The 17,900-nt window shown below is 36.1% G+C and overlaps 1 protein-coding gene across 15 annotated transcripts in view; it reads left to right on the plus strand.

The window, feature by feature from the left end:
* Positions 1–2,928: 2,928 nt before the first annotated feature.
* arhgef9b (Cdc42 guanine nucleotide exchange factor (GEF) 9b) overlaps positions 2,929–17,900 on the plus strand; it is a 66,254-nt gene continuing 51,282 nt past the window's right edge. For 4 of the 15 annotated variants that reach the window (XR_014536585.1, XR_014536586.1, XM_083560209.1 and 1 more), the window contains exons 1-5: positions 4,200–4,494; positions 5,576–7,094; positions 7,567–7,863; positions 8,652–8,787; positions 14,314–14,414. Coding sequence is in view for 13 of the 15 variants with exons in the window: in XM_083560209.1 (XP_083416335.1) it covers positions 5,646–7,094; positions 7,567–7,863; positions 8,652–8,787; positions 14,314–14,414 (1,983 nt within the window). In the remaining 2 variants the exon portion in view is untranslated. Of the gene's footprint in view, positions 3,067–4,198; positions 4,495–5,575; positions 7,095–7,566; positions 7,864–8,651; positions 8,788–14,313; positions 14,415–17,900 lie in introns of those variants that run through there. The other 11 variants (XM_083560197.1, XM_083560196.1, XM_083560204.1 and 8 more) reach the window with 10 other exon arrangements.

Raw genomic sequence — 17,900 nt, forward strand, 5'->3', positions numbered from 1 at the left:
AAATTGCTTTCAATCAGCTGTAGTCAAGTTGCAATTGCCTGGTGCTGAAGTTTGGAATGGTAGCATGTTGTTTCATTATTCCTTTCACATGCAACAAGTAGAGTACCCTCTCTGATCCAAAGCAACCTCATAGTTTTTACCTCCATGTTTGACTATGGGTTAGAGGCAGTCTCTCCAATTCTCTGTCTCTGTTCTTCTGTTATAACCGAAAATGTCAAATTTAGACTATCTTTCCACACATTTTTTCAGTCATTCTCCAATTCTAATTTATTGAATATAAACAAAAGTTAACATGCATGTGTCTCAAAAATGACAGGCACTGTATAATTACATAATTACAGCAACTAAAAAGCAAATCTGGCAAATTAATACATAGGATAAAACATGTACCTCATAAGACAATATTGAAATGTAGAAATTGTGTTAAGGCTGTGCATGGATCTAGTGGCAATAGTGGCATCTAGTGGCAATCGAACTACTGTTGTTTTTGCTATACCATGAAAAGATTTAGACAGGAGATCAAACAATAAACAATAAAAAAAATTGAATGAAACAATAGTTTCCAAAAAAAATGTTTAATCAAAAATAATCAAATAAAAACAATTTCTTTATTTTTATTGATCAGAAATACTGGAATAATTGCATTAGAATCTACCTAGAACCTAGATCTTGGTTTTAACTGTAAAGTTAAATTGTAAAGTAGAAGCCAAACTAAGATACAACACAATGGTATATGGGGATCAACAGAGTTATGTACCGTATCTACTATGGTTGTTTGACTAATGACACGTTGTCCCCTTGCTATGTTAATGTGAGAGAAGTTCACTGTATGCAAAATGGATTTGTGCATGTCTTTTTTGATTATTTCCAACTGAACAAGGGGGATTTCTTCAATCCCTGAGGGCTAGTCTTTGCTGCACTTTTTTCCTGAAGCATTGCTAGTTTTTTGGGGAGGGGCTTACTTATAGTTTGATGAACACTTGTTCCCAGGTCCCTGGCTGTGAAAAAAAAAACAACAACTTCCTGCTTTGTCACTGAGGTAGTGTAGATAGAACATGCAGGTGCTGGTGGTGGAATAGAAACATAGAAAAAAAAATAGATGAATGGATGCATAAAGGTTTCATACTGTTTATTATCTTTATCCAGCATTAAAAAAAAACATGCATTGGCTTTTTGTTGAAATCTAATTTATTGTGATTTAATCAAATGGTTTAGACTTTTCTCTGCTTATTAGGATTCCTAAAAAAAAATGCTTCACTTCCTTTGTATCCCAGAAAGAGGATGTATAACCATGTTTATTGTAGCTTGACTTCCTGTTTTCAGATTCTTTCTGATACCATTTGCCTGAAGTCCATTCCTCTCCAAAAATAGTAGAATATTTATATTCCCATCACATTCACATGAACATGAAGTGATTTTAGAATCCTTAATGAAGCCTTATACACATATGTGTCATGTGGGAAAATCTAGATATTTTAGTTTTCTTTTTACCTCAACTGAAATAACTTTCCTTTGGTTCATTTTACAACATTTAACAAGTAACAAGTTTTCCCAAAATGTAAAAAAGGAGAACATTTCAATTAAAAAAATTGTTGGTTCTTGAGTCCTTTACTCCAAATAATTATTAGATTATTTCCGTTGGAAAGGCTTTACAAAGTAAATGTCCTACATATGTAACCTAATCTATTTTATGAAACAATATATTAGTTACACTGAATAAAATTATTGTATGTTTTTAATGGTTGTACAGTTTATGTACAGTGAGGGTAAATGAGTATTTGAACACCTGAACAATCATGTGTGTACATAAAAAAATCCAGATTTTTTTTTCCCTTTGCTGCTCTAAAAGCCTCCTCGCTTCTGGGAAGTCTTTCTATTTTATTTTGGAATGCCTCTATTTAGCCACAAGAGCATTCAGACACTGATGGTGGGTAAGAAGGCATGGTGGGTAGTCTGCTCTGTATATATTGCATATATGGTGTCTCATTTATGGTGTATTACTGCCTTGTATCCAGTGATCCAGGGATAGACTCTAGATCCTCAGTCACTGTGACCAGGATAAAATGGTTACTGAAGATAACTAAATTGATGAATGATTGTAATATGCTAGGGTTAGGCTAAGTAGTGTAGAAGTGGTTGTAGTTTTTACATATTGCTTCAAGCATATTAACTGTATTTACCACCTAATTTGTTGAATTAAATTGGATGCAAATTGCAAGGGAAAACAGAAAAAATACATCAATAAGTACCAATGACAATAAATAACTAAAACAAAAACAAAACCCAAGTATGGAGGATGAAACTATAATAAAATTCCAAATTGTATTTCATATATAGAAAAATGTCATTTAGTGTTAGTGCTGAAGTTGTACTATTTACATATTGCGTAAAAAGTGGATTGATCTCGGAGCAGAAATTATTTGAGAGATACTTTGAAAAACTGGTGGAAATCTTTTATAATAATAGACGCTGGAGTCTGCACTTAGGAATGTAAAAGAGTATGAGAAGTCTGAACTCATTCTGAGAGAATGGCTAGAATGTTAGTGACATTTAGACCCTATACATTGTCACCAGCTTTAACATGAATGTCCTTTACATTTAGATATACAAATTCCATTTTTTGTGAGCTGATTGTTGTTGCAACCAATTTTTGCTTAATCCAAACCATACTTTGTGAAACTGCAACAGGAAGTCAGCCGGACAATGAGTAAGATTGCAGAGTACACACTATGATTTTATCTCAACTAATTTGTGCCTCTCAGACCACATTTCCACACATATATTTGATATAGGTTGTATTATATAGCATTTATAGAGCTACTTTCTGTTTGTGGTCTTTCTTCAGAATTATTAGTAAAACAACTACAGTCATGTTTATACTGAGCTTGTTGTTTTCCCCCCAGGCCTGCTATTGAAGCACACAGTATGGGCCACGTCATCGGAAACAGAGGAAGAAGGCAATTGTTCCAAAATGAAACAAAAAAAGAATGATGACTTCATTTTCGAAGAGGTGTGTTCAACAATATTTTAAAATTAGGACACATTGCAAATTGGAACTAAGTAGAGGTATGTTTGGTCATGAAATAAATAAAAGTTGAGTGTGTGGCCTGTAATCTATACCTTTTTCTTTCTTTCTTTCTTTCTTTCTTTCTTTTCTTTCTTTCTTTCTTTCTTTCTTTATTTATTTATTTATTTATTTATTTTTTTACAAAAATACAATTATTATTCTGTTTTTATTTTTCACATATTTTTATCATACATTATCTCATGGGGAGTACTTTTCTTTGCTGCATTTTGAAATAAATGTGTTTTGTTAATTATGAAGAAAGGAAATAGGCTGAAAATAAGGACAGTTAAGCTGTCCATGATGTGCATTGTGTAGACAGCAGGAAAGCGGCTTTAGGAAGTGGGCTAAATACAATATGCTTGGGAAGTGGGCCTCCCTGTTCTAGACATATATCAAGATGAGAGGACATTTAAACAATTATTACACATTTTATGTATTGACTGCATACACTTTTATTGGGTCATATGTTTTATTCTGCCATCTCTTGTATGTCATTGTAATCACGTCCTACTAATCTCACCAACCACATTAATATATTATTTGTAACTCGATGTGCTATGTAAATTGTGTTTGGTGTCATGAAACATTGGCTATTGTGTCTAATGTGACAAGTGTACGTAGGTAGACAGACAGAAACACAATTGCTGTTTTAGTCACACACAGACAGAGCGGGAAGCATGTATGGCAGAGATATTTACATACAGTCAGCCAGGCTTCCTGCCTTTGTCAAGCAGAGTACATTTTTTAGACCCATTGATGTAAGATCCACTCTTTCCTGTGTATAAGATAGGGGGAGGTGAAGCGTGCGTGAGCGTGTGTGTGTGCGCGTGTGTGTTTAATAGTACCGAGACGGGAGAAAATATTAAAAATATATCAAATATATGGTACATTTATTTAGCCCAAGTGCTTTATAGTTTGTAGAGTGTGACGATAGACAATCCTGGCAAAATGTTTTAAATAAATGGATTGAGTTTTGTTTAAAGGTTATTTATAATAAAAAAAAATAACGTTTACATCTTAATATATTATTTTTTAATATAATGAAGTTTTACGAAATCAAAGAAACGCCAATGATGCTAAAAGAGATCAACAACATGAAGCAACTGATCTGAGAATAAATCTCTGCGCGCGCACGCGTGTGTGTGTGCGCGCGCGCGCTTACCGCATATCTCAGTGTCGGTGTTTGTTCATTGTCTTAAGGGCGAGAGTTCAGAAATTTTACTGCTGACTATTTTTCGGAAAAGCGGACATGTGAAGGACTCAAAGGGGACCGTAAAGATTTAGCCAACCTAGACGCTATATATTGTAAACACAGATAAACACTAAATATGGGCCTTAAGTGCTGCTGACAAAGTGGATCATCTTTCTGCTACTTCTACTAATTCGCAGGTATGATTGACTTCACACATTTGACATCACAATCTTAGGTAAATATTTTCATATATTTGTTTTACTTGGAACTATTACGAGACTCTACTACTAATTAAATGTACAATAGCGACATGCATAATTTCTTTTGAGACCACAAAATATTACACGGATAAATGGCAACCATGGAGTACGATGAGTGTTATTTGTGTGCGTAAAGTTTAGAGAGGCACAAGCCCAAGCCACTATATTTCACTCGGCACCCTGGCAATTAAACAATATAAATGTTAATGTAAAAGAATAAGAATAAGAGAAGACCCGTGAAGACAAACTGTGCTAAAGTATTAGTATTTTAATTTTTATAAGTATTTTGAAATTTACATTTCACTGTCATCACAGCGAGCACATGTAAATTGAATGAAAAGAAATGCTTTAGAAATATAAAAAGCTACAGTGTGTTAATTATATATAAAGCATGCATATGCATACTTATTAACATTCATAAAGAAATCGTTCGAATGTAGAATATGACAACAATATGCGTCCTTGATACCTTCTTGAGAGTGTTATTAGCATGGCTAGAAGTTGTGAGGGGGCTGTATTTTTATTTTTTTATTTTTATTTTTTTATTATTAACAATAACCTCCTTCATTTGAATCTATACCTAGTTGGACCAATGTAAATTCAACACTTGGAATAAACTTCAGACCTCAAATCTTCTTATTTCTTGTAAAAAAAAAAAAAAAAAAAGAGAAAAAAGAACAGCAATAGACTAAGCACCAGAGTAATAGACTGCTTATCAGTCAAGTGTCTAATAATTTTTAAATGTGTAAAAAAGGAGGTTCTATATAAAAATAGCTGTAATTACTGAATGATTATTGCAATTTATTTGTTGAAAACATTTTAGTGGTATACAAAAGCAAAATTCTGACACTGTCCAAATATTTGTGAAATCTTTTTTTTCATACTGCTGAAAAACTGTTGATTTATTGATATGATATGATATTATTTAATATGATAAACTTACTAAAACAACCTTTTTGCAATGATTAGGTGTTAAAGTTTCAGTAATGTTTATTAATGTCTTTTACTCAGATGTATTCTCTAATATCTAATCTTATCTTATATCTTATCTCTTAGATAATCAGGCGGACCAAAGATGACTTGTCTTACAATTGAAAGCTGACATTACACCTTGCAATGTGAGAGGATGGATGACATAGAAAGCTCTGTGCCTGACAGTAATGTTTCCAATGGATATGTCAACAAAGTCTTCACTGTGTCTCTGGACATGGAGAGTGAAACAGGGATTGTGCAAATTCGCAAATCCAAGGATCTTAAGGAGTCATTGGATCTGGCTTCCTTTCAGAATCCAGTCCGAGAGAAACAGGAACTGAACCGGGCATCAAAAACCACAGGCATTTGGAGGATTCTCAACAACCGGAGAACGACATCTTACCATGAGGGACGACCTCACTCTATGATACTTCCAGGAGAAGCATCTCCCTCCAAGCTGCCATTTACTGACAAAGTAAGGGGTTTCAAAAGGTTGAAATCCCCTTCTGTCTTTAGGGGCAAATCTGGCAAGCTTGTGGCAAGTAGCAAGTTACACAGTGCACGTAAGACTGAGACAAATGAAGACACCAGAAATGCTTCTGCTTTGTTAACCTGCCAAAGAAACCTACTCAGGAATAAAGGCAAGAGGCACTCATATGCAGGTTACACTACTGAGTTTGATTGCTCTTTTGAGGATATAGACTTTACTACTACAATTGAGAATGAGCATCACTTACCCAAAAACACATGCACAAAGAAAGCTCAGTCAAACTGCAACTTATTTGTGACAGTCCATGAAGAACACTCTGTGAAAGATAGCCCCAAGGTACCTCTCGGAGGAAGACGGTCAAAAGGAGGTGATGTTTGGAATTACTTAAAAAGAATTTCCTTCATAGGAAAGGGAGGTTCAACTTTGCTGGAGAAGAGCTTTGACTCCATGCAGACTCTGGACAAAACAATTGACTCAGACTATGGATCTGTTGATGTAGAGTGCATTAAAGACTCAATGCCTGTACCTAAACAGACAGGTCCCGATGTCAAAAGTAGCCACTTTAGGGGGCTGTTTAGATTCTTTAACAGCATGGCTGAGACTGCTCGAAAATGGAGGAACTCATCCAGACCCTACTCACCTCCTGATGGTGAATGTCCCAGCAATGGTTCCACAAGAACACAGGAGAATCAAGAATTTCTTTACACTAAGGCTAATGCACTAAAGAGAGAGGATGAGGCTTTAACTAAGCCTGCTATTACCCTCGATGAATGTGAGGTGATCTCACCTACTGAAGATTTAAACAGGTCCCCACATGTGGTTCCGAAATCCTGGAAAGCATGGGCAGATTCATCAAGCATAAATGGATTCTCTGATGGGACAGAATCGCAACACACCTCTGCTCACACCTCTTTAGCCACTATTGAGAACCACCAGAGAAGCGATGGACCAGATGGAAGTTCTCTTTCTGAGCCTGAGCTTCAGTTTGATCTTCATGAACAAAGTGAATCTGAGTCTTCAGGCATTTCAGATAAAACCAAAAAACAGGAAAAAGTTGAAAAAAGTGATATTTGCAATGATATCATTCCACACTGTCCAGATGAAATATTTAAGGTAAGACGTATGGTGGAACGCTTATTTTGGCTTTTGTTTTTCTGTTTCTGCTTTGTTTTCCTGCTTTACATGTTTGTTAGACTGTTGTGTTCTACTAAAATAGTTTCCACAATTATTCATTCAGTCTGTCATGTTATAACTGTGTGCTTTTCATCCCATGACTAACCAGTTTCAAGTTGCATAACAGTTCTTTTTTCCTTTTAAAATAACATAATTTATAAAGAAAATAGTATAGTTATTGCCCATCACATACAGCAGTTTAGTGGAACACAAAAACAGCAGTCAAGAAGCACCATTTAATCTCCCTGGTATATCAAGTTATCCATATGAAATATGCTATTTGCAACATTTGTTTATTAAATAGCATACAAAGTTTATTTACCTTGTATGATCTTAACGAGTGTGCAAAGTTGCCTGAATTATACCTTTGGATCTCAATTTTTTTCTCATAAACTCATATCCTTGAAACTAGGTCTCAGCAGGTGACTGTTGTGTGAGTGAGGGAAGTCCAAGAAGCTTCCAAACCTGTAGAACAATGAGATTGACCCTTATGAAAAAGCCTTGGCACTGGCCTGCTTCAGGCTCTGTGATCAGGCCAAGCTTTCAATGTCCCATCATAAAGGAGGAGGTTGTCAACTCTGGATCGGAGGAGCACTGTGCAACAGTGCTTCGGCCACCAGTTTCATGGATACCTAATCCTCTCAGGAGATTCTGCTCTGTCATAAATGGATATGCACCCATCCAGTTTGACAGAGTGCCAACTCAGCGAGTAAGCCATAGATTTATTCAGATAGTGATTGATTATTTTATAAAAAGCTAATGTTGGCTGGTTAATAAACCATTTACTGCTAGGTAGAATGTCTAAACTAATGTGTAAATTTTTTTTTCTGTTAAAGAAATACCATATCTAAAAAACAAAAACAAAAAAACATCAGATTTCTGTGGAATACTTCAGTTGTTGGTAAAGTAATTCATCTTTAAATTATATAGCTGATTGAAGACAATGAACCTTTTCTATACAATAAATAGAGCAATACAGTAATATATAGTTTGTAATACTGGTGAACAAAAAATGCACATAGAGCACATTAAAACATAGAATTTTATTAAAATATAACACTGCTTTTTATTCGTGTGCTCTTGCTGGACATTTTACTAATTCTCATTTAAGTCATTCTCTCATTTTTCACTTTACTACTTTACCTGAAAATGCATAAGAATCACAGGGTGCTTTCCCATATTTTAGTCTGTTGGTTTATTCTGCAACAGAGTGCATAAAACTATAAAAAAATATAAAAATACATGTAGCCACCCATCATACATTGTATGGAATCAGAGGTGCAGATCATGAAAGTAGAACAAATGCACATCTCTTATAAACAGTGTCAAACTGGCTGTTTAGATTAATACTTGCCTAAGTAGGCTGTTTTAAAAGTTTTAACACAAGTATGTGAAAGCACCTATAATAGATTTTCCAGGTTGACATAGTAAGCCATGCTGAGTAGCTTGATATTCCTGTCTCCAGGTTAGTGTCTAATTAGATTTAGTAAATTTCAGGCCCTTTCTCGCCCTCCTGGCATTTCACCTCAAGACCCTCCTTTTAAAGTGGTCCTGCAGAGGTGCCATTCATTTCCTCTTCCACAGAATGGCATATCTGGATCAAGGGTAGCCAGCTTGCCACTTGACCGATCAGGTACAGTGTTACACTTAATACCAATTGTGCAACAACTGTTTTAACACAAATACAATATACAGGTAATACCCAACTTACAATGGAGATTGCAAGCCTACCAGGTAGCCTAGCCTACCCAGGAGTCATGGTGGTCAGTATGGGGTAATATAATGTTATTTGTTAATGACTGAACAAGTTACAGTGCATAATTTAGCAAAACATTGTCATCGTAAGATCGTAAAACCATCGTAACTCGGGGACTACCTGTATAATTATATATATAGTGTTATGTTTTATATTTTTAATTCTTCAAAATAGCCACCTTCTTTTTTGATGACAGCTTTGCACACTCTTGTCATTCTCCCAGTCAGCCTCACGAGCTGGTCACCTGAAATTGTCTTCCAACAATGTGGTCCAACTTATCCTAAACCAGCTAAGTTGGATTTAGATTGGTGATTGTGTAGGCCAAGTCATCTGATGCAGCACTTAATCACTCAACTTCTTGGACAAATAACTCTTTCTTAACCTAGAGATGTGTTTCAGATTATTGTCCTGTTGGAAAACAAATGATGGTACCACTAAGTACAAACCAGATGGAATGGCATCTCGCTACAAAAAGCTGTGGTAGCCATGCTGGTTAAGTGTTTCCTCACTTTTAACTAAGTGACCAACAATGGTACCAGAAATGTACCACCACACCAACACATTTTATCCTCCATGCTTCACAGGACCCCAAAGTTCACCCTCTCTACGGTTAACAAAGTCACAACAGTTAGAACTAAAAATCTCATATTTAGACTTAGACCACAGGACAGTTTTACACTAATCTGATGTCAGTACCTTGTGTTTCTTGGCCCAGGGAATTCTCTTCTGCTTGTTGTTCTTATGAATGAATGGTTTCTATGCCATAATTCTACAATGAAGCCCTGACTTCTGCCACCTGAACTCAGAGAAGCATTTATGTGGGCTCTAATCTGAGGTTCTACAGAATAATGGTTTCTCAGACTGGTATGAAAAAACTTTCATCACAGTTTTTGATTATTTTGAAGACTGCACTTGGGATACATTTAAAGTTCTTGAGATTGACTGTCATTCATTTACAATGAATTGTCTTTTCTCTTTACTTAACTGACTGTTTCTTGCCACCATATTGGTTTGTACAGTACAGTAGTTGTAGTAGCACTTATAGGGCTATTAACTCTGAACTCACCCTTTACTCTGCACAAGAAAACTGACAGTCTAAAACACATTAAGCGGTAAGAAAATGTCACAAATTAACTCTTAACAATGTCCACCTGTGAATTGAAGCTGGTGAGAGAATGTCATGGGTTTGCCAAGCTGTCATCAAATTTAAATGTAACTAATTTTGACAATCTAAAATATAAAACATATACTGGGTGGTTGTTTAAAAGTTTTTGTTTACTACATAATTTCATGCATTTTTTATATTTTTAAAAAAACACTGAAAAGAAGGGTTGTCCAAACTTTTGACTTGTACTGTATGTATTGTTATTTATTATATGTATTATCTATATTCATGTTTTACAGCAGCACTGAAAGTAAAAAATATACTAAAAGCAATTTAGATTATAGATGAAAGACAACGTATAACTTATATATATATATATATACAGTGAGGAAAATAAGTATTTGAACACCCTGCTATTTCGCAAGTTTTCCCACTTAGAAATCATGGAGGGGTCTGAAATGGTAGGTGCATGTCCACTGTGAGAGACATAATCTAAAAAAAAAAATCCAGAAATCACAATATATGATTTTTAAACTATTTATTTGTATGATACAGCTGCAAATAAGTATTTAAACACCTGTCTATCAGCTAGAATTCTGACCCTCAAAGACCTGTTAGTCTGCCTTTAAAATGTCCACCTCCACTACATTTATTATCCTAAATTAGATGCACCTGTTTGAGGTCGTTAGCTGCATAAAGACACCTGTCCACCCCATACAATCAGTAAGAATCCAACTACTAACATGGCCAAGACCAAAGAGCTGTCCAAAGACACTAGAGACAAAATTGTATACCTCCACAAGGCTGGAAAGGGCTATGAGGAAATTGCCAAGCAGCTTGGTGAAAAAAGGTCCACTGTTGGAGCAATCATTAGAAAATAGAAGAAGCTAAACATGACTGTCAATCGCCCTCGGACTGGGGCTCCATGCAAGATCTCACCTCGTGGGGTCTCAATGATCCTAAGGAAGGTGAGAAATCAGCCCAGAACTACACAGGAGGAGCTGGTCAATGACCTAAAAAGAGCTGGGACCACCGTTTCCAAGGTTACTGTTGGTAATACACTAAGACGTCATGGTTTGAAATCATGCATGGCACGGAAGGTTCCCTGCTTAAACCAGCACATGTCCAGGCACGTCTTAAGTTTGCCAATGACCATTTGGATGATCCAGAGGAGTCATGGGAGAAAGTCATGTGGTCAGATGAGACCAAAATAGAACTTTTGGGTCATAATTCCACTAAACGTGTTTGGAGGAAGAAGAATGATAAGTACCATCCCAAGAACACCATCCCTACTGTGAAGCATGGGGGTGGTAGCATCATGCTTTGGGGGTGTTTTTCTGCACATGGGACAGGGCGACTGCACTGTATTAAGGAGAGGATGACCGGGGCCATGTATTGTGAGATTTTGGGGAACAACCTCCTTCCCTCAGTTAGAGCACTGAATATGGGTCGAGGCTGGGTCTTCCAACATGACAATGACCTGAAGCACACAGCCAGGATAACCAAGGAGTGGCTCTGTAAGAAGTATATCAAGGTTCTGGCGTGGCCTAGCCAGTCTCCAGACATAAACCCAATAGAGAATCTTTGGAGGGAGCTCAAACTCCGTGTTTCTTAGCGACATGCGAGAAACCTGACTGATCTAGAGAAGATCTGTGTGGAGGAGTGGCCCAAAATCCCTCCTGCAGTGTGTGCAAACCTGGTGAAACACTACAGGAAACATTTGACCTCTGTAATTGCAAACAAACGCTACTGTACCAAATATTAACATTGACTTTCTCAGGTGTTCAAATACTTATTTGCAGCTGTATCATACAAATAAATAGTTAAAAAATCATACATTGTGATTTCTGGATTTTTTTTTTTTTTTAGATTATGTCTCTCACAGAGGCCATGCACCTACGATGACAATTTCAGACCCCTCCATGATTTCTAAGTGGGAGAACTTGCAAAATAGCAGGGTGTTCAAATACTTATTTTCCTCACTATATATATATATATATATATATATATATATATATATATATATATATATATATATATATATATATATACACAGTGGTGTGAAAAAGTGTTTGCCCTCTTCCTGATTTCTTATTTTTTTGCATGTTTGTCACACTTTAATGTTTTAGATCATCAAACTAATTTAAATATTAGTAAAAGATAACACAAGTGAACACAACATGCAGTTTTTAAATGAAGGTTTTTATTATTGAGGGAAAACAAAATCCAAAACTACATGGCCCTGTGTGAAAAAATGCTTGCCCCCTGTTAAAACAACAAACCTGAGTTGAATTTCTCTAGCCACACCCAGGCCTGATTATTGCCACACCTGTTCACAATAAAAAAAAAATCCCTTAAATAGGACCTGCCTGACAAAGTGAAGTAGACCAAAATATCCTCAAAAGCTAGACATCATGCTGAGATCCAAAGAAATTCAGAAACAAATGAGAAAGAAAGTAATTGAGATCTATCAGTCTGGAAAAGGTTATAAAGCCATTTCTAAATCTTTGGGACTCCAGTGAACCACAGTGAGAGCCATTATTCACAAATGGCAAAAACATGGAACAGTTAAGAACCTTCCCAGGAGTGGCCGACCAACCAAAATTACCCCAGGAGCACAGCGATAATTCATCCAAGAGGTCACAAAAGACCCCACAACATCAATGATACAAACACATCAGCAAGTTCACCTCTGAATGGCTGAAAAAAAAACAAAATGAAGACTTCAGAGTGGCCTAGTCAAAGTCCTGACCCGAATTTTATTGAGATGCTGTGGCATAACCTTAAAAAGGTGGTTCATGCTCGAAAACCCTCAAATTTGGCTGAATTACAACAATTCTGCATAGATGAGTGGAGCAAAATTTCTCCACAGTGCTGAACCAGACTCACTGCAAGTTATCGCAAACACTTGATTGCAGTTGTTGCTGCTAAGGGTATTAGGTTTAGGGGGCAAACACTTTTTCACACAGGGCCATGTAGTTTTGGATTTAGTTTTCCCTCAATAATAAAAACCTTAATTTAAAAACTGCATGTTGTGTTCACTTGTGTTATCTTTTACTAATATTTAAATTAGTTTGATGATCTGAAACATTAAAGTGTGACAAACATGCAAAAAAATAAGAAATAAAAATGTTTCACACCACTGTGTATGTATGTATATTATGTATATTACACACACACACACACACACACACATATACACATATACACAGTGGTGTGAAACATTTTTATTTCTTATTTTTTTGCATGTTTGTCACACTTTAATGTATATACACACCTGGGCCTTCAGTGGGGGCTTACCAGAGTCCAGACTTAATCCAGCTCTTAATACCACCACTATCATGTCGCAATTATAGAAACCATCAATACTATACAAAAACGCAATATAACAACGTGTGGCATTACAGACAGAGAGGCATTTCGCGTATGGAGGGTGAATACCATTTTACTAAAGCAAGAAACACAGTTAAGACAAACCTCTCCACTACAACCACAACTGTCCCACCTACACCATCTGGAGCAGTTCAGAATCAATATTTGTCTAATAAAATGACAAAAACATAAAAAATGTAAATAAAATACAACCCACTCACTAGAGATGCATACTTCATAATTTCCACCGCTCCTCAGAGGCTGTAAGCTAGTGGTACTCATTACTCAATACGCCAGCAGTACTGACTTTGCAGGCCCTGGGCAAATTAGATTGACATGGCAGCACTTAGAGGCTGAAATCTGATTGGACAGAAAAAATCTAACATTCACATACACGTACTGGAAGCAGTGCAGCCAAAAGAAACGCTACGAAATGAAGAGAATAAACTGTTAGAAATAAATTAATACAATTTCATGGAACAAATACTAGAATTTAGGTTGTAAATGTAGGTCAGTGCTTCTGATAGTGTTTAGGCCAGCAGAGAAGGCTTTGCTGGCCCTGACCACCCGCCACCGATATATACATACATACACACACATACACACACATACACACCCACACACACACACACATGTTATACCCCTCACATTTCAGCAACCATTTCATTATATCTTTTCAAGGGATAATACTATAGAAAAGAAACTTGGATATACTTTAGAGTAGTCAATGGTCACTGTGCAGCTTGAATAGCAGTATTGATTTACTATCCTCTAAACTTTCTTTCGGCTTCTCCCGTTAGGGGTCGCCACAGCGGATTTACTATCCTCTAAAAATAACAATTCACCATGTTGGTGCTTAGAGTACAATTCTAACAGTATTAGTACATTCACTATAATGTATAGTAATGAACAAGTCTGTTCCACAGCTGAGCCTGAAAGACAGTCAACTACTGTACAGAGCAGCAATGGAAACACAGGCCGAAGAAAATTGCTCAGACTTGGTTCTGGACCTCTGCCAGTAAATGTGGTAAGTAATGCATCATAGGAAATCAGAAACTGGATTGTGAAGTTGATTTCATCTTATTCTCAGTTCCCAAAACCAAATAATCAGTTTTTAGTCACACTATCTCTATCTCACTATCTCACACTATCTCATCTGTCTAATAAACTTTAAATGATTTTTAATAGGAATGGAAAAGACAAGTGTTGGTGAGGCAGACATAATCGTCAAACTTTCCATAGATGACATCTGTTTTTCTATTGTATGATTTAAACTGAACTGAATGATCTAGTGTGAAGTCTGGCGAATAAATGCAAAATCTGTGCTGTTAACACAAATTAGACTTTCCAAGAAGCTAAAACTCCTAGAATAGTTCAAATTACAATGATTATGCAGTTTACTGTACATGGCATGTCATTTGCATTCCATTTTGCACTCCTATAACTTAATAATCACTTTTATTTTTTATAGGTTTTTTTTGTGAATCTATTACTTTTCAATGTGCTAATGTAAGGCGTGTGTGTGTGTGTGTGTGTGTGAGTGTGAGTGTGAATGTGAGTGTGAATGTGAGTGTGAGTGTGTGTCATTACATACATTTTCACACTAGCAAACAGCATGTGTTCTCAGATTTTGTTGACATTCATTTGGGACATTTTAGCTTAAGATGCAAAATACTGAGTAGCATTAATATAAATGGTTAAATTTGGCATCAACACAATCAGTACAGCATCAGTGTGCATGCTGTTGGTTCATGGTTATGAGTCAGTGAAAGTGGCTGTGTAACTTATGTGAATGCTCAGGTGTGGTAGGTTCTGTTCCCTATTTTTTCCATGGTGGAGGACATTTGCTATGCTGTTGTTTGTGGATGCTCTTCAATGTTACCCTGCTGGTGTGTTTATGTGTCAAGTGGGTGACAGGGGTAAAAAAAGTTTATCTTAATTTAGAAAAGTGATAAATTGATAAGACCTTTTTAGCAATTACTGATAGTATGAAATCTAATGAAATTGCTTTGTTTATTTCCTAGAAATGTGAAAGTTTGAGCACATTACAGTCTATATTATAACTTTATGATAAAGTTTTTACCCCAGAGTCTGTATTTGTGCATTGTCCTTTTTCTTCCATTCCTAAATGCAAATTTTTCCATCTTTTCCAGTTGATGAAAATCATTTAAAGACAGCAATTTTCAAGTCATGTGACAAATCTAGGGTTAGGGTTAGGGATTTACATTTGGGCTTTGACTTATTTTTTTAAATCATTCAGTTTTATGTTTTGCTTTGTGTTTGGGATCATTGTCCTATTGGGGCATATTCTGGCTGACTGGAACTGGGTCTTCCCAGTTTTGCTTTGGTTTTGTTTTGCTCTATCCTTGTTGTGCTTGAAGGTAACAAGAGTTTCAGTTCACCAGTACTTTCTGTGCTGGAAGGAGTGTTGGGCTATATTTGGTCTATGCCAAAAACAATGTGTTGCTAGCTTAAATGGTTTGAAATTATTTTTAGACTGTCTCTCACCTTATAGCACAGGTGTCCAAAGTCTGGACCCAGGGCCAAAATCAACATTCAAGACCCTTATTGCCATTTTGTCTACACAAAAACAATAGATCTTACTTTTATTTATTTTAATTTTTACTGCTCATTTGAATGGTCGCATCAATTATTATTTCATGTCACACATGTAAGGGGAATCTCCAGTGCAGCTTAAAAGGCTAATTTAAAAGACATATATAATAAGGATATAGATGTTGCAGGAATCTTATGGCTACAGTTAGCCAAGAAGATCTATCGATTTAGGTTCTGAGAGTTGTGACATGTATGACATGTATTTAATTGTGCAATAAATGCATTTAGGTTGATATTTATACATGAAAGTGAGCTCTCAGAAATGTTTTAAAATTTGTGGACTGCTCTGTAAATATTTCTTACTCATCCAGTGATGGTAGCTGAAGCAGAGAGGAGCTTTTCAAAGCTTAAACTAATCAATGGCGGAGACGTTGGGTCATGGCGTGGTTCACCCAGGGCATCATTCAAGCTAAAAGCGCAATTGCTGAAAAAGTTTTGGGCTCATGATAATTAATTGGATATCAATCAGTGTTTGAATTATTAATATAATTGTATTAATAGATTTGTGTGCTAAGAGTAACATTAGAGTCTTTTTATATAAACCGAGTTAATTAGGCAAAGAGTCTTGTGATAATGATAATAGGACATTATACTAATAATAAATCATAGTACTTGGATACTTAAGTACATTTGAAGGCAAATACTTTTGTACTTTTACTCAAGTAAAAGTTTAAAGGGAGCACTTTTACTGGAGTAATATTTTACTTGCTGTATCTTTACTTTTACTCAAGTACATGCTTTGTGTACTTCGTCCACCACTGCTATTCATGTGTAAAATTATAGTAGTTTTTGTGCTAACCTAAATAATTTTTTATTCCACAGACAAAGGGCTCCATTTTGCATTCCAAAACGAAAATACATAATTAAAATTAGAGCTATTATAAGAAGTGCAATGCGCACTCATTTGTGATAATTTTAGTTCTTTCCAGCTTGGTGGCTGACTCCTTTTAGCAGGAAGCAGGAAGTGAGTTTGGCTCACGAAAGGACAGAGGCTGAACAAAAGAAGCAGTTTCTACAGAGGGGAAGTGGGTGAGGTGGTGGTTCCTTGCCATTAGCAAATTATGTAGTACAAATAGTGATTTGCTAATAGGAAGCAGAACTTTTATAATCAGCTCATATGAGAGACCTCAAGAGTAATTAATGGTTGATAAAGAAAGCTTAATGAGTAAAATAAAATAAGAAAATTCATGAAAAAAAATAAGTCAAATGTATGAAGTGATACTTTAGTGATACCTAGTATCACTAGATTTGTTCTATTTTGCCTGGTAGATATAAAGATATACCTTAACCGAGAAAGGACTAGTCACTGTTGGATTTCTGTGGTCTGATCCTTAATAGAGACAAATCAGTGCATAACTTCGGTAATTACTCAAATTAAAGCTAGTGTGTTAAATGTAATAAAACATATATGTTGTTCAGATATGACCAGCAGAATCATGCCACTAAGAGGAGAATAACTGGCCCTGTGGAAGATGCTTTATAATGCCCAGGTAACCGCACATACTTTTTTTAAACAGTACATCTTGAAGTTTGGCTCAAAGGAGGATCTTCTGTAAGTTGTGGGAGCTACCTTTTCAGTCATGTCTCTTTTCAATACAGAATATATGCACTTCTGTAAGTTGTGGGAGCTACCTTTTCAGTCATGTCTCTTTTCAATACAGACCACATTGGATGCAGCTGCCATCAGACCCAGCAGTCTTTAAAACTGCTTCACAGTGAGTAGCTGGCCCTCTCTCACGCTCTTGACAGCGGTGAGGATAGATTCGACTCGTGCAGGAGACCCGCATAATGGTCGAATCCTACCCTACGTCTAGATAGGTGGTTCTTAACCCCAATTCCTTCATATGGGTGAGATTGACATTTTGATGCCAGGATGCCAAGTGCTCTGATACAGCCA

This window comes from Silurus aristotelis (genome assembly GCF_946808225.1).
Source record: "Silurus aristotelis genome assembly, chromosome: 14".
In the NCBI taxonomy this organism is placed as follows: domain Eukaryota; kingdom Metazoa; phylum Chordata; class Actinopteri; order Siluriformes; family Siluridae; genus Silurus; species Silurus aristotelis.